Source organism: Aptenodytes forsteri, unplaced genomic scaffold (assembly GCF_000699145.1).
Source record: "Aptenodytes forsteri isolate BGI_AS27 unplaced genomic scaffold, ASM69914v1 Scaffold289, whole genome shotgun sequence".
Lineage (NCBI taxonomy): Eukaryota > Metazoa > Chordata > Aves > Sphenisciformes > Spheniscidae > Aptenodytes > Aptenodytes forsteri.
The window spans coordinates 3093368-3111142 of record NW_008795025.1 but is presented as its reverse complement, the minus strand read 5'-3'; the positions used below and the strand labels follow the sequence as shown (position 1 = coordinate 3111142).

Sequence of the window (17775 nt, the reverse complement as noted above, 5' to 3'; positions counted from 1 at the left end):
CTCTACAACTACCTGAAAGGAGGTTGTAGCGAGGTGGGTGTCGGTCTCTTCTCCCAAGTAACAAGCAATAGGACGAGAGGAAATGGCCTCAAGTTGCGCCAGGGGAGGTTTAGATTGGACATGAGGAAAAATTTCTTTACTGAAAGAGCGGTTAAACATTGGAACAGGCTGCCCAGGGAAGTGGTGGAGTCCCCATCCCTGGAGGTATTTAAAAGACGAGTAGATGAGGCACTTAGGGACATGGTTTAGTGGACATGGTGGTGTTGGGTTGACGGTTGGACTCGATGATCTTAGAGGTCTTTTCCAGCCTTAATGATTCTGATTCATTCAGACTGGTTCAACCTAGAACAGCAAATGCAGTCTATATATACCTCTGATCCAAAGAGATTTCTCAGGTCTTCTAAATCCAGAAAGGAGATGGGAGTGCCTTTGATCTCTGAAAGGAGAAGTCAACACACTTGAATCCAATTACAGCACTCAGTCTGGGAAGACATAACAGAAAATGATTATTCAGGGATTACTGAACAGAAAAAATAGCTGTTATATTCATTTAGCCAGTTAAATAACTCCACCTTTCTGTCTTTATCTATTTCAGGGACCTACCTGGACCCTTCCATCCTCACCCTACAAAGGAAAAGACACATTCCTCCAAGCTTTCAGACATCGCATCTGTCACCGGCTAATCACACCCACCAACTAATTCCTTCAACAAGCTCCTCCTCAGGCCAGTGCAGAACATCTGTCACAGCCACTGCCCCAGCCCATGTGGGGAGAAATGAGTGTAAATCCCAGGGGTTAATTTTTCACTCGCTAAGGTAACACAGAACAGAAGCACAAGTATTTTCAATCCCTGCGGAGAAGCTTCGTATGTTCCTTGAAGCAATGCCATTTGCCCTGTGCTCAAGGAAGCTTTGGGCTTCAGGAAGGGCCTACCTCTCGCATTCCTAAAGCGCAGGCAAAGCTCGGCTAAACACTGGTGACAACAGTGGTAGCAGTTAAGAGCTTTACATACAGATGTAGAATAAAGAGGTAGCAGGTAGGTCAGTTGACTGCAAAAAGTTTCAACTGCATCTGTATAAAGGTATATTGCACCAAGTACCTCCAGGAACTCCTAAGCACTGCTCAAGTCTGGATATACATGGCTCTGACAAACTTTGAACCAGAGGTGAATCTACTGCCACTCATATGGAATAAATCTCGCAGGAGAGCCCTTACATATGTACCCTGAAACAGGGTAAGGAAAATACTAAAACTGAACATGACCTGATCCGGGCTTATCTGCTTTCCAGGACTGGAGTCAGTAGGAAACTTGGGGGACCAGGGTAATCCATTGGAGTAGCAGGAGTCTTCCTCCTTCTTGAAACCCTCACATGTATTTTTCTCTACCTTTTACAAAGCAAATGCAGTCTCATCTACCCCAGACCTAGACAGCTGGGAACACAGGCATCTTTTACCTTGATCTTATTCAGCTTCTCCAGCTCAAAATCAGCTTCTAAATCAATTTCAGACTGTTTCTTTCAAACGATTGCATTGACAATCTCACGGCACCAGCTGCAAAGATGCAGAATGTCATCGGCCCTGCAGGAATGCCCTCAAATGCTTTATTCCCTTCAGCCAGGATCCTGCTGCTCTCAGCAAGGTGCAGGAGCCTGTAGACCTCTGCACTAGAGAAGTCTCCAGAAAAGCAATCCTTGCCTGCTCCACTCACACAACAACCTCCTGGACAGCTTGTCTGTGCCAGTGCTGTACTAACCCACAGAGGACGTGTGAGCACAGATCCTGAATCAGGTGGAGGCTTTGCTCCAGGTGACCTGGACTGCAGACTCGCTGCCTGTACTGCCCTTATGTCCTCAGAAGTCACCCTCAGGAGTGTGGGCACAGCCCATGCAATCACAGATGCTAGCACGTTTTATAGCAGTACTAGGTATAAAGCAGGCACTGCCATTCTCTTTGGGTGTTCCTATCTTATTAGGCTCCCTACAAATTCCAGAAAGGCCCATTTAGGACCTGGGAAAAGATCCAAGGACAACCAAATTGATGGGATCTGTCACCAAGGTCAATCTCTCAGTACGCTACACATTTTTTCTTGAGAAAACCCCTTTATATGAAATTGAAAACCTCTGCTGATACCTGACTATAGAACCAGAGAGACTGCCCATCTCTGCAACCAGCTCTTCAGCTTCATGCTGCAGATTATGAGCCCCCAGAAGTCTGAGCTCCTCATCTGTCTCGGCATCTGACTTGCCGCTGGGGACACTCCCAGGACAAGCGGTCTGCTGTCATGTGTCTCAGCAAATTCACCAGCCACAGGGTCAGATTTCTGTGCAGTTCAGTCACCTGCACAAAACATCAGAGCAAATCTAAACCAGTTATAAGTGACTGGTCTTGCCAAGTAGTCTAAAGTCAGTGCATTTCACATAAGTCAATGTCCTACCTAATTCAATTTGCAAACTGACCTAGACAGAAACATTTATTTGTACCATTTTTTCCTCCCATATTCATTCCCATTACGAACACATCTTTTGCTACTGTGGATCTATCCTTCTCCCAGTTCTTGTTTAGGATCATGTGCTGCTTATCAGCCATGTGGCACTCTCCCATGTCCAGAATTCAGTGACAAACCAAAAATCACACACCACACTTACAGAACATGTAAAAAAATGCATAGTGAGAGCCTCTAGTCTACAATCCTGGGAGAAAGAAGTAAAACCACAGAGAGCTAGCAGCCGCAACAGCTCTCTGAACAGGAAATATCAATGTTATTCCAGAGGAAATGCTTGCTAAAGATGAAACAATAAAGCTGTGTTCATGCACTGTATAGGAGACCTTACAGCTATTTTTAGAGGAGTTCTCCTCTGCTCCTTTGGCTGGAAGACAAAAGCCACAACTCAACTCAAACAGGAAAGAAAGTGTTGAAAGAGAAACAAGCATTCCTTATAACTGTGCTCTGGCCAGATGGAAATTAAAGGAAAGACTGAATACTAGATATAGTGCTCTTATCCCTAGTAGTTTCAGGCTTGCACTTACTTTTTCATTAAGATGTGTGATGTTCTTCTGGACCTCATTATTCACAGACAGAACCCATCACTGAATCATCTGAAAAAATTCTCTAGGTACCACCCTGAAAAAAAAACAAATCCAGAAACAAAGTGACCTCTAGTGCACCAGACCCGAGGATCTCCTGTCTCAAAGACACCTTTTGCTTCCCAACTCAAGGAAAATGACATATTTTAGTACACCATATGCTGGAAACATGACACAGGCTTTTTTGTCAATGCTAGTTGTGGGCAAACTTGGCATCTTACATATATGTTATGCATGTGCTCTGCAAATGATTTATTTCTTGATGATATTTACCGAAGACAATGGAGCACCATGAAGAGGAATATGCCCCCACAAATTTGACTGTAAATGAATCACATATCTTGGGTTTTCTTCAAATGTCAAGATTTCCAGAGCAGGTGGCAGTTCTGAGGGAGACAGTGATGTTCCAGGAGCAATACTGAAGCCACCATTTCCACAGATACTGCCAAATCAAAGCAAATATAAGGCAGTCGCCAATCATTTTAACACTTCAGCTGATCACATTTATCCCACTGCCAGTTTCCTGCGCCAGGGTCCTCACGAAAGAACATTTATCTTTCCTTACAAGTGTAGTTTAACATACAAGGCCAGCCCAGACACAATTAACACCTCTGTCCTTATGGGAAATGCGGTTTCTTATCACTCTCAGCTTCATGCAACTGCCTGGAGCCTATACAGCTCATCACTGCATCCACCTGGGCCAGCCACACAGGAATCTTGTGATAAAATGCCCGCAGCTCAGCTTCATACATGCCAGAACCTCGCTTCAGCTTTTGCACCTTGAATAACCAATCTTCCATACTTCTCACAAGGGCTGCAAAAACCTAGTTGTGCCTGCAGGGGAAGAAAATACAACCTTTGATTACAATTCTTTCAGCCAACAAGAACAAAGCTGAATTCAAAGAGGGATGCCAAAAGGGATGAACAGTCTATGTGGGAACTGGCTACACTTAGGACTAAGAATGAGCTGTTTAGTAAGCACTGAATTCAAAGCAACCTGAAAGAAAATGGGCTTGATTCGAAGCCCTGACTTTCCTTCTTGTCTTGGCAGATTTGGCTGCCTTGTTGCATAAAGGCTTAATATAACTTTTTAAAATAGCTTTGCAGTTACAACTTGATTCTTCAAAGATGCAGGTGATACAGTATGCACAGATATGCAAAATGCCTGGACAAGGTAGTAAATTGCTTGTTCATTCACTCATCTGGTACATGCTGATGGATATTCTCTGTTTGTGGGGGAATATGCTTGAAATGTAACAATGCTTGCTCTTGATATCCAATGTTTAAGCTTTCTTTAAATCCTGGTGAGGTCCTGGCCTCCATGACATCTTGCAGCAAAGATGGCATGTTAAGCACATGGAGGTGATGACAATTTTTAATATTTCAATGATTTTGATGCATGGCTTGGTTTCCCCACTGTACAGCTGTGGGGTAGAATGGGTTAACTTCTCCTCTGGATTGGGAGAAGTGCAATAAAGCAGTGATGGGATGTCCAGACTGGTAAGAAAGGGAGGAGGTTACCCTCTGCAGGGTGGAGCCTTTCAGAGCACACTATGGGAGCCCCACAAGCAGACATAAGTTTTTAATGACCAGGAGGCCAAGAAGAAGTAGTAGGAATGATATTATTTAAGTTTTCCTGCCATGCAGCATCAGCTTAAGAGCAAAGAAGAAAAGAGGTGGGTCCCAGAAGGGCATGGGATGAGGGAGAACAGTCACTTCTGATTGCTTATGTGTGGTTTGGCCATATTAGCCCTTACACAGTATTCTGGATCCTTATTAAATAGTGGCTTGCTTTGGGAAGGCTGTCTATGTCATTACATTTATCTTATAAACTTAATCAAGTCCCTGGCAAAAGAGAATACCTAACTGGAGCTCACTGGAGAGATCACTCTAGTCCCAAGTGCCAATTTCAGAGTCAAAACCATCTTATTCTCGCAAGGAAGGTACACTGTGAAGGCTTTAAGAAGTGATCAAGGACAACTGAATAAAAGCAAAGACCTAAAGCCAAACCTTATAGATTTCATATAAGTCCTGTCTTATATCTCCTGTCTAAAATAATCTCATATCTCATTGTTCTCTCTGCATCTCTAATCCTTGTCATCAAATACCAAACCCTTTCTATTTCTGGCACATGCTGCTTGAGATCAGATAATCAGATCTTAGAAGATAATAAATACTTCAACTAACTGAGAAGTACTTCAGGTAATTGAGTACCACTGCCTTACAGGACAAAATTACCATGTTCTCAGTATTGTCTCTTACCTGTTCTTTATAATCTCTTTCATTTTCACTGTTTCTTACCAGAGATGCAATGTAAAGAGAAGGGATACCTTGTCTTTTCTACTGAAAGGCCATTACATTACAATGCAAAAAAGAATCCAAGCCATCAAAATACACTACCTCTTATGGATCAAGAGAATACCTCTCCTGTGGTCCAGTTCCCAAAGCCTGTGTTAAAATAAGCTAAAATCCCTTTTTCTGGACTGTACTGGCTGAAGCAATTTTGCACCAGATGCCTGCACTGTACTGTCTAGCCTTTTGCTCAGATCACGACTAACTATCAAGGCTTCCTGACAATCTGCTGTTAACTTTTTGCCATGCTGGTGTCTGGCCAATTATGGCCTCGTTCCTTCTTCTTTCTCTGACTTTCTAATGAGAACTACCGGGAATATTTAATTCCTTTAGCCGTCTCTTAGAATGGACAGATTTATCATTCTATCTCAGCTACTTTAGTAGGCTGAAATATAACATGTAGCATAAGATAATCTAGGGAAAAGCACAGGATAACCCTGAGTGAAAGAGTAAGATGACAGTATGAGAAGCAGCTTAGCAAACATGAGTAACAGTTCCTGACAGCACATGTTCAGTTTATTTTTAGTCTGCTAAAAGGAAATAAGATGATTAAAAAAATGGAGATGAAACAATTCTGAAATCAGAAATTAGTCAAGGTCATGCAGAGGCAAAGGTTGAGAAGGTTAGTTGTAAATTACCCAACATACGTTTGTTATCTTACACAGGACATAACTTTATATCAAAGAAAACATTTATTTACATACTTTATTATCAAGATAATTTAATATCTAGATTAAGATAACTTTGTGTTAATGATAAAGTAATAAAAAAAGTATTACCCTCTGAGACAGTGTTACCTGCTTAATGATCTCCAAAGTGATGTTTTACTTTGCATTTTAAACATTCATTCTTTCCTTTTACATTTATTTTCTTTTCCATGCATTATTTACATAATCACAAACCACCCATGCTCCCTCTGAACATAACACACAACTTCCCCGTGTCATATCTGCATTGCATGTTCTTTGCATTGTATCACATTTAAAATTTCAGATATTCTTTTTACATGTGACTGCAAGTCAAGTTTCTTGGAGTTTATCCCTTGAATGCTCTTGACTCCCAGCACATATCTGGGGTTCAGACTTTAGCTTTGGAAAAAGCCAGTACAGATTATGTCAACTGGTCCTTTATCACCTGCTACTTTCCTGGCATCCCCAAGGAAAGACTGAACTGCGAAATTGGTCATTCCTTACCATTATTCCCACTTATCCTTATATTGTATTGCCAGTAGAGTTCACGCACCCTTTGGTTTGTTTCTTCCAGGACAGCGTGCCGCGGACACAATGCTCCAGCAAAGTCCCGGTGTTGATTCAGCAGTGTCTGTCCCAGCTCCATCCAGTGCTCCTGCAGGCTGGCAGCGCTCCTCAGACTTTCCATCTTTCTTAGGTGCACCTCCGCTTCGTACTGCTCTAGGTCTTCTTTTAGCATCTGAAAGAAAAGTAGCAAGCTCGCCATGCCCCCAAAAGTTGGACCACCCCTTGGCTGCAACAGAAAGGTGACGGAAATTAGGCAAGAGAAGTGTGAGGAATCCATGAGCATAAGGATGTCACAGTGAGTAGATAGCACAGCAAGCGAGAAACTTACTGGTGACAGTTCTGAGCGCTTCTGTGGGTTAATATCATTTATCAGTCACCAGAGCTGCCGGTCAGACAGTGCTCAAATGCACAACTAAGTTTAATGCACTGGCTGAACTATGGTATTGGTCAATTGTAACTTCTCATATGTAGACTCTTAGCTTAAGCTTCAACACAAAAGATTTGAGCTGATGTGTTTTCGATCACATTTGTGATGGGCATAGATGCTCACTTTGGCTCAGCTAACGTGGTAATTTGCTGAACAGATACCACTCGATAATACGTCCACCCCCCAAAAAAATCTTACATTTATCAAGTTCTTGATATCTTGTAGGATTTCATCCAGTAGCTTTTCATTCATCAGGGAGGAGCTAAAGGAGAGGGAAAGAAGGGATGAGAGCTGAGAGAAAAAACTCTTTTAGTAGCCAAGGTAAAACCAAGAGTCAGGACATATACTCTATGCATACCAAGTTTGTGATACAAATTGTAACTTGAAAGAGAAGTAAAAAAACACAAGGCCCTACTCAACCAGAGATTTTTGTTTTCTCACTCAACGTAACACAAACACTGGGTGTCAGTTAATAAAATGTTACTTCCAGCAAAGACGAAAATCAAATTCAAACACATATTGAAAATTCAGACATTATTAACTCTATAAATGAAGTCTATAAAGTGATGTCTTTTGTTAATGCACAGGCTCTGCATTTCTGCATTTTATGCTTGCATTTATGCTTTGTTTTATTTAACATATCACAAGGAACTAACAAAAAGCCTGCAAAATATAAGCACCTTAACATACAAAATGACTTTGCATTTGAAACCTCATGTCTCAGAGATGCATTTTGTATCTGTACATGAGAGAATTGAATGCTCTATTGAAGCATCAATGCGTGTGCATTCAAGTTAAAATGAACCAAACTAGATAGAGGAATTCTGTTATAGCTGCAAAAATGACACTCTGGTTCGCAGCAGGAGGGTGCAATCCTTGCTCCACCGAATTCAACCACAAACCCACAGCATCACTTTGGAGTTACCGTTATGGACCTGATTATCAAAATAAATGCGTCAAGCAGAAAAGTAGAGCAGTGAGGGATGTGCAAATTGCACCAAATCTTACTGCACCTGAGAGTCAGTGCACACTTTGCACTGGTCCAGTGAGACCTACTGTCACGAGGCAAAGGTTGAGGGAGTTGACTGCTACCCCCCAGCTCCTCTGGGCCACTCACGAGTCACCGCTATGGAAGTATTGAAGCCGCTTATTGAGGCTGCTGCAGACAATTTGCAGTTTTCCCTGGCTGGACTCCTCGGAACGCTCTATTTCTGCTCCAACGTGACCCAACCTCTCCCTGAACTGCTCGGTCTCTTCCTGCAGCTCAACCAGATCTCCCATGTCCTGCAGGCATTGGGCGAGAGGGTGGGAAAAGGGACTGTTGTGATTGTTCTGATCCAAATCCGAGGAATTCTCCCTTTGCCCTATCTATTTTGAGATATACACGTATCAGAGATCTGGGAAATGTCTGTAATGCCACAGCACAGCCCTCACAAACCCTTTGACACAGGACTAGGGTGGCTCACCCTCCCCAGGCATGCCAGAACTGAGCACTTGACTCCTTGCTGCTTGTATGCTATTGAGATACCATGCAGCCCCATACCCATGAGGCCAAAATTACCCTAGGCTGGATCTGTTTTGGTTTTATGGAGAAGGAATGGGGAGAGGGAAGAAAGCCACAAAGAAATAAAGGGGAACAGGGGAAAAAAGAAGAGTTTGAGGTAGAGAAAAGGGGACATGGAGTAAAGAGAGAAAAGCAGAGAATGAAGTCATTCAAATTTTAATGCTTGTTTGAAACTAGACCAACATTTGAAAGTTCCAGTAACAGCCAAAGTACCGAATGCTTTACTGAGAACCGTAGAGCTACATAAGCCACACGTGCAAACACTTTGAACGGGTACCCATCACAGGCAGGTCCCTACCTTTGAGGCCAAGAGGACTATGAAATGCTTGAGGATGTTGGTCAGTGTCTTTCCACTAACATGGAGCCTGCAAACTAATGTGAGCTGGTTTCTGTCTACTATCAGAAAAAAAATATTATTCACACTGTTTTATTCTGAGAGAACAGGCATCTGACATTAACACAGGAGCTTTACCAACAATGAAATGGAGCTCAAGCGGCCGAGTCCTCTTCCCTTACAAATAAATTTCTGATCTCCCAGACAGCCCCAGAAGTTCTGCTAACAGGTTTTAAAATTGAAAGGGATAAAGTAGGAGATCACAAACAAGGGGAACACACAAACAAGGAAGCACAGAATTAACCAAGAATGATATTTTGTGAGGAACTGTGAGGACTGAATGCTTGTTTGAGCATACAATATTCTAAATTATGAGGAATAGGAAACTTTTTAGTCAAACCCATCTCTGAATAGAAATATTAATTTCACAGAAGTTTTTCCTGCACAGAACCTGGAGATCTGTACCAAAAATGCTGTGTGAATTAACTGGTTTCCATTTAAAAAGCACACATGTGAAATACAACAGACCTCAGGAAAGGAGGTCAGGGCAGGTGTGAGATGTGTTACTACCCAATCATATGAAATCTGCCCTTGGAACAAGACTGCTAGCTATGATAGCTTATACCTTGCAATGTATGACTGATCTCCTGCACCCACCTTCAGAGCCAGGTCATACGCAGCTGAGCTCCAAACGTCTCTCTCTTGGGCTAGCAGCAGAACTTGCTCTTCCAGTCATCTTCTCTGCAACTCGTATAACTCCCGATACTCTTCCAAAAGGCTAGAAGAAGGGAAAGACAATGAAATATGTGCACCTGTGTTTCTCATTCACATTTACTGTCTTTCTCCCGATTCCTAAAACTTTTCTTAGACATTTCCTTTTCCTCCTTCCTTCCTCAGTCACCTCCCACACAGCCTTTTCCCCAAGCCCCTATAACACCTTTCTGTTGATATTCCCATTGCGACTTGGATTCAGTATGAATACAAATCTCTGTAAGTGAATCTGTGTGCCTAAGCACCGCAACTCTGATACCAACCATCTAAATCTTTGATTTCTTAGGTACCTGAAGGTGTCCACAGGCCCTTAGAAGTTCAGAGCTGCAGGCTCTGCTAGACTACGAAGAGCTCACCAGCTGTGAATGTGGGGTGAAGAAAAGGGAATGCCAACACCTGAGCAACAAATGCAACTTTCATGACTTAAAACTAGGAACATTTTGAAAAGCTTTCTATCCCTTTGAGGGGTTTAGCATTTATAGCAAAATAATGGCATTTGTCATAAACAGCCAAGCTCTCTTCCCCAGAAGGAAATCAGCCCTCACCTCTCCTTCCCAACAACCCCAAGAGAATGAAACCAGCACGCTGCAGAAATCTCCCAAGCTCAGCTTTGGAAACAACTTACTTTGCCTTCGCCTTAGCCTCCTGCATGGCTGTAGCTAGCTCCTTTTGAGCTTTTTCTGCTTCTTTGGTCACCTTGCAGTCATGCTCTTGTACTTCATACAGCTCACTGAAACAGCAGGGAATATGCTGGACTTAATGCAACTTAGTCCAACCCAAAGGTCTCTACTCTGGCAGACACAGACTGGTGGGCCCTACACTATCATGCAGGACTTTTCCTCCAACACAATCATCTCACTGTCGGGGTGAAAGGCATCTTGAAGACCTCCTCTTCCCATGCATGCACACTGCTCCAACAACCCCTTTCTGCAGTCCCCCACCAACGAACCTCCAGCATGCTAAGGAAAGGAGGTGGCTTTGACATTATTTGGCACTAAGAGGGTGCAGTGAGAGTGTGAGGTGGCTCAAGTGTGATCCCTGTAGCTCTGCTTCAAATCATAACACTATCTTCCTGCTCCCATGGGAGGAAGATTAGAAAACTGAACAAAATCAATGGACTAAGCCTAGGGCATAGAGATAATTGCTTAGGATCAGGCAGGATTCAGACCTGGCCAGCTGTCCAACAGATCCAACAGATTCTTTAAAATAGAGTAGTTCTTCTGTAATATGTCTATTGACCAACTGCTGTGCCATCATTTTTTTGTAGAGGGTCTTCATCTGTTTAGGAATCCGCTCCAGGAGACCCACGTACCTCTGCCTGTGGTAAAATGAGTCAAAAAGGGCATTTACCTGAGAGTGCAGATCTCTTACCCCATCTGACGACCCTTTCCTTTCACTGCATAGGAAGCTATCTAGAAGGCAATCTTTTGAGTGTTTGGACTGGGGATTTTAAACACTCTGGAACAATTTAATTGCTACAAATAGTGGTAATCTGAGCATGGGAACACTGGCTGTGAGGGAAGTACCAGCTATTCTACGTGTGAAAACTTCCACTGAATGTCACACCACTCTCAAGTGTGGTGACAGTGCCACCGACTTCAAGCTCCAGGTTACCTAACAGAGGCTCGTTAGCCCTGGTTGTTAACTAGGCAGGGAAATCCTATTTCACTCCTGGCATCAGACCCCACACCAATTACATCATGACGGGCTAGCTTTGCTGGGTAAGGACACTAGGAACGATCTGCAATAGCTAATGCTGCTCCCGAGAGGACACTACCATAAATCAAGAGGGGATTAAGGGTTGGCTAATGATGACCTGAGCTTCGAAAGCAGCTGTCCTCTCTCCACGCAGTCCATGCTGACCTGCCGAATCAACTCGAAAACGATGTTGTAGATGTTCTGTTCCACCTTCATCAGCTCCAGCAAGTTGTGCAGCTGGCAAAACAGGAGAGAAAAATCACAGCCTTGCAGAGCCTGGCCAGCCTACCCCTTTAACAACAGAGGTTAGCACAGATCTCTCATTTTTTCTGAAGGAGGTTTCCCTTTGAGGACAAAACACTACTAAAGATATAAAGGAGAAGAGAAAGAGCCATCCTGCATGCACTCACAGGTTCATTTTCAAACGTGTTATGCACTAACCTGACTGCCCTCCCATCAACATCCATGGGAACTTCTCTGCTAATTCTAGCTGGAGTTCCTGCTGAGGCAGTGCTCTACATTTTTCAAAAATCCTTCCCCATCACCGTGCAAGAATAACAGAAAATAAGGCCAAGCAAGGTACAGATGTTCTTTACACCTGCTTTTTAGGTGTATGAAGGTTTCCAAAAGCCCATTTTGTAACACAGCAGCCTATCTCCCAATGAAGAGATGAGGCAGCTACTGCCTTCATTCCTCCATAGTAATAATGCCAAATGCATTTCTTTCCGGCACTTTGCCAGAAGGTAACTTCCTACACCAGCAAGCTAACCATTTGTTCCTTGTGGATCCGATGAAGAGAAGGCTCAGGAGAGGAAACCCCTGGTTTTTACAGGTCATACAGACAGCTGGCTTGGGCAGAAACTAGCTGCTAGGAGGTAGTTTAAGCACAGCAGGGATACACACTGGGGAAAACAGGATGTTGTTTTTCTGGGTACAAGAAAGTTATTTGGGCACAAGCAAGTTATCCACCTGTGAAGGTCCTGTTACTCTGATTAGCTTGTCTACTCCAGCTTTTTCCAACATGCTGTCCATCACCTCCATCAGCTGGATGACCTCTAACCTCCCAGGTTTCCTGACAGACCAGAAAGAGACAAATCATTATTCTGTATAGCATGTTACGATATTTTCCCAGGAAATGAAATTCAGTTATTTTTTTTCCAATAACAGCTTCATGCAGGGTGGTACTTACACGGATGGGAACAGACGTAGTTTCTTTTCACAGTCTTCAGGCAGCATTGTGTATTTACTGAAACGAACACAAATGTTAGAACTTGATTACAAAGCAATCCTTCCAGCACTAGCTACAGGATCCCACTCTCTCCTTCAATCTCTTTGTCCCATGTACAAGCTGATGAAGGTTGGAGAGGCAGAGAAGGGTCTACAGGGTTGCTCTTCAGCAGGAGCATCCAGAGCCTAATGTGAGAATTGGACCTCCTGCAGCTGTTCCCCCAGCTGGAGCTCCTTCTTCTTGCCACTAACGACACAAATCTTGTAGGAACCTTTCTCCCTTTAAAACCTCTTATGGTACTTGGCTAAGAAGTGACCAATGGGTTTAAAAGTTACTGGTGGGGCCAGAAGAGCACCACATATCCGCATCACACCCACCCAGAGACTGATTGCAGCAGACCATCGAAATAAGACGACAGTGTTCTGTTACATTGTGTTGGCAAAGAAGCTGTGAGGATTTCACTCCTAATCTTAGTATTTTAATCCTTGAACAATGAGAAGGAATCTCCTTTAAATTTAGTAAGTTGTCTGGAGAGACCAAGGGGAGTCTCAGTAGCTTTTTTTGGGCAAGGCTTGGTAAACTCAATTCAAAACTCACAGCCTGAAAAATTTAAAAAAAAAAAAAATCACAAACAAACAAAAAACCCCAGAGTGGTCAGATTCAAGATGCTAGCAGGCCTACACAAGCATAAAGTGAGAGTAAGAACTACCTAGAGCCTGCCCAGCTTTGTGGCAGAAAGCAATTCTAAAAGAAAAACAGAAAAACTAATCAAAATTATTAAAAAAAAAAGAAAAAAAAAGCAGCAGCAAAAAGCTTCTGAAAGTTGCCTCAAGGGATCAAACCAGACTTCAGCTTCTACATTCATGTCCAACTACTGACACCCCCCCCCCCCAAAGCAGTACTAGTCTACAGGAAATTCTCTGTTAGTCACCCCAAAGCAGCAGGGACAAAGAAAAGGAGGGTCACCTTGCTCTGCAGGGTTGACTATAGTCTGGTCATTAGCATGGGATTTGCACAACCTCCCTTTTATACTCTCCCATTCCCAACGGCAATAGGTGTATTTGGGCAGCATCCTCAGCCTCTCATCACTTCATCCCCCCCGCTCTGAACAGTTGAGGACAAACCCTTGTAAACCAGAAAACACTCACTCATCGAAGCACTTCAAGGGCAAAACTCCCCTGTTCCTCACGATGTGAAATTCTTCGGGAACCAGACTATCTGCTAGGGTTGCTCGCTAGGGTTGGAAAAGAGAGAGAGCATGAAACATCAGCATAAAAGGCATGAACACACTCCCGGTTCCTTCCCAAAGAGAACACAGGTGTGGCAGCTGGGAGAGGGAAGCTCACGTAGCAGCTTTTCACGCTGCTTTTCCCTTTCTCGTTCCATGCATCCAGAGCCTGACAGAAACAATCTACGTCTGAAAGCAGATTGAAGCAATGAACACCGAACTGTGGCAGGGGAGCCGGGGGGCTGGAGCCACAGGGAGAGATGATGAGTTTTAGGATCAGGGAAACATCAGGGGATGTGTATGAGGACTTCCCTTCTCCCAGCTAGTGATACACACAGAAAAACACCTGAACGGCAGCACTCACAGGAGTATGTGGGACTGTACCATGGCTCCCTCTCTGGTCCCGACAACTCTCAGTAAAAAAAGCTTCTGCCAGTCATTGATTTCTTAGCTTCTTGGCCAGTCGCAGTGTCACACAGGTAAGAGACATCCCTGAAATGGAGGGGAAGAGCTCGTTCACTGACCCACCCTGCCAGCAACCCTTACTGCCAGCCTAAGCCATGCGTGGGTTTGTTCTGCTCAGCCCGAGGCCAGGCTTACGGCCAGGACTCCCTCCCCTGGACCAAAAAAGACCAATGAGATCATGGTTTTTAGGCAGATTAATTTTGCATTGCCTATCCATTTTTCACATCTGCTGCCAACACCTTATCGCATACGTATCCAACGTCCGATAAAGAGCAAAACATTTTTCACTTCCTAGCACCGTTAAGCATCGCTTATTTACAAGGAAGTGTAAAGCTATTCCCTGCTAAGTCCATTAAAACCAGAAGAGCTTCTTTTCTTAATAATGGATCACAGAGCATCCCTGCGAGCCTGGCATCCTTTGGAAGGACGGTTCAAAGAATTGCTCATTTAGCAACTCTTATTTATTACTCCCCAAACATCTTTCCCTCGAACCTCCCCAGCCCGAACTCGGATGGGGCAGCTGGTCCATTCATCCAGCCGCATTAGGCACCGCAGCCACCTACCATAAGAAAAGACCAAGGGAGAGATCTAGCTCTGCGTTCCCAGCTCTAACGTCTTTCCATTGCCCTGGGCTCCTTATCCCTTCTTTGCTTACTTTCCAGCGCCTGTCAAACTGACAGGGTGGTCTGTCAGGTATCTGAACTTGCTCCGATGATTAGGATAATGCCAAAGCCAATCTGGGGTTTGCAGGCAGCCCTGCAGACAAGGCACACGTGGCTGTCACTTCTTAGCGAGAAACATGCCAAGGAATGGGAGAGGTCAGGGTGGCTGTCTAAACAAGCTCCACATCATTATTTCTGTCTCGGGGCTAAAGAAACTGGTGTGGACAGAACAGCCCTGGCAAGGGCTTCACAGCAGCACCAGGGAGCAAGCACGTTTTGCAGGGACTGGAAAGCAGCACTTTGGATCTGCATCAAATGGCGCGGTCAGAAAAGTGATGCATTAAGATAAATGCATCTTACGAGGTCAGCAAACTTTCCTTTTGCCCAGGGAATGAACACATGCCCCCAAAGAAGAGGTGATTCTAGACAGAAAAAGGCGGGAGATAAAAACACACTCGCCCTGAAGCCCATTGGGGTTTTGGTGGCTTGTGGGGACCGTAAATACTCTGGGCTGTACAGAGAACTGCTGGCACATGTCAGGCTTCGCAAAACCTCTTCCGGAACAAAACTGTGCTCCAGGGAGGAAGAAGGAGGCCTGCTGTGATCAGGCACCCTTGAGGTACCCCTCAGCTTGGGGATCTCTAGAAAATAGCATGTCAGAACCATTTCAACAGCATTTATTCTGCTGGTGAACAAGAAAGCAAAACCGATGACAGAATACAGGGCTGAGAAGAACAAGATGTCTTACCCCAAAACAGGATCAACTCTACCTAATCACTTATCTCAAAGCAGGATCAGCTACCTAAAACACAGGCAGTTAATCCCATTTTTAGCAGTTGTTAGATCTTCGGTGAAGCCTAGAACAACAGTTACCTTCTAACGATGGGAGATAAAGCACTAGTCACACAACTGCGCCAAGCTACCAGGTATGCAAACGCCAAGGGATGCTGCAAGCAACTAAAGTTTGTGTGTTTCTGTAAAGCCATTTCCCTTCTTGTGGATTGCTAGCAGTCGGCTTTCTGCAAAGATATTAACACCCTAAAATACCAGCAATTGCCTAAATAAAGGCAAAACTTAATGCAGAGTAGCATTCCGCTGTTAAAGGGAAGCTGGAAGGAGGGAGTATCAGATGTACAACCCCCGCAGCCTCCAGCCCAGCCTTACCTGACCAGTCCTCGCGACCGAGCCTGCCCCCAAGGCGCCGCTTGGTTTCCTTCCATCAGCATCACTGGCACTCCCGTTGTGGGCATAGTGAATGTTTATGTCATTGCAATGCTTAGCCAAGGAAATTTGCAGTAATGAATGATCTAGAAACAGAATTAGACCTGCATTCGTACTTCACAGGGTTAACAGGGTTTTTTTTGTTATTATTTGTTGTGGAAAACCCCCTTACACCTGACATTAGGTCCATCAGTTAGGAAGAAGGCCCCAGTGCTTTGCTACATCCTCCATAGGGGTGCTTGTTTTTCCATCTACAAACTGCACTAAGAACAACTGCTTCTTTTATACATCTAACTGGGCCAGAGATTTAGTTATATTTGTCTCCAATTATTAATCATACCACTTTTTCTTCTTAGCAGTATCTTACTGATGAAAGACAAAATCATATTTCCATTAGTTTCGTAATCTCCACAAATTCTCATCTGAAGCCTTTTCCCACCCACTAGCCTTGCCAATAGATATTGTTCTTCATAAATGCTCTTGGTATTAAAACTCTTTGACCTCTGTATCAGCTGTGTCCTTGTGTACTGTGGTTTCCAATTAGGTTGACTACGTGTTTTTGCCTTCAGATACATGTTTGTGGGTGCAGGTACAGTCTAGGAGCAATCTTGCCAAGTAGTTTCTTGTCTTGCTGCGTAAATGGTTTCTTGGAAAGAAAATACAAAAGTTTGCTAAAAGTTTCTGACAGAAGAAAACTTTTTTTCCCCTTTAACAGCTCTGTTTGGCAGTACAGGATATTCCCACCAGAAAGGATGGGAAGATTAATGGCAGTGTTCTGTAGCAACTACAGTTTAAGGACGCAGACAAGACTTGACTTTAGAGTATGTTACACAGCTGGAAAATATCACATTAAGTTCTTGGCACACAAACCCTTTTCAGGCCCAAAATAAAGGCAGAAATCACCAACACGATATACATTTGGCAGTTGCTCCAATTTAATATGCATTAAATCAGGAGAGGTTAGAAACTCTGGTCTGTTCCAAGAGCTATTATCAACTCCTTCCCCGTGCTCCTCTCCAGCACTTCCAAGGACATCCTTCCCTCTAGCAGATGGGTGAGGGCCGATACACAGCCATAAAACACCAACGATCCTTCTCAGCTGGTATTTAGCTCCGACATTTCCTGCTGCTTTTTAGGACCTGAAGAAGGGCTTGTGTAAAAGTTTCCTTCTACACACCCAGCCGAGATCTCCCTACGCTTCAGCGGTCTTGCATGGTACCTCCAGGCTTGGGCCTGCCACAGCATGGCTGTCTCCATCCCTCTCCCCTCCTTGCCCTTGGAAAGGTGCAGACTTGCAGCCCCATCCAGGAGCACTGAGGGGTGGCTGTGCCAGGGACTCCCCGGGGCTGCAGGCACAGGCAGCCTCAGGCCACCCCACACCCACTGGCTTGCAGCCCCCGGACCCCCAAGGTAGGCCCGCTCCCCCCTCCACGGAGGGGCAGAGGGCCCCCTTACCTGCCAGCCCTTACCTGCCAGGCAGCTCCT

General features: G+C 44.3%; 1 protein-coding gene across 1 annotated transcript in view; it reads right to left on the bottom strand.

Annotated features, from left to right (window-relative positions):
* Positions 1-16319, bottom strand: part of AXDND1 (axonemal dynein light chain domain containing 1) — a 21668-nt gene extending 5349 nt beyond the window's left edge. The window contains 23 exon segments of the mRNA XM_009275909.1: positions 372-482; positions 1455-1551; positions 2131-2241; positions 2243-2337; positions 3028-3121; positions 3694-3901; positions 3904-3918; positions 6630-6864; positions 7318-7381; positions 8237-8403; positions 8982-9079; positions 9671-9795; positions 10414-10518; positions 10957-11106; positions 11605-11723; positions 12456-12558; positions 12676-12732; positions 13863-13948; positions 14307-14360; positions 14362-14434; positions 15063-15163; positions 15529-15751; positions 16234-16319. Coding sequence (XP_009274184.1) covers positions 372-482; positions 1455-1551; positions 2131-2241; positions 2243-2337; positions 3028-3121; positions 3694-3901; positions 3904-3918; positions 6630-6864; positions 7318-7381; positions 8237-8403; positions 8982-9079; positions 9671-9795; positions 10414-10518; positions 10957-11106; positions 11605-11723; positions 12456-12558; positions 12676-12732; positions 13863-13948; positions 14307-14360; positions 14362-14434; positions 15063-15163; positions 15529-15751; positions 16234-16319 — 2577 coding nt within the window.
* Positions 16320-17775: the final 1456 nt, after the last annotated feature.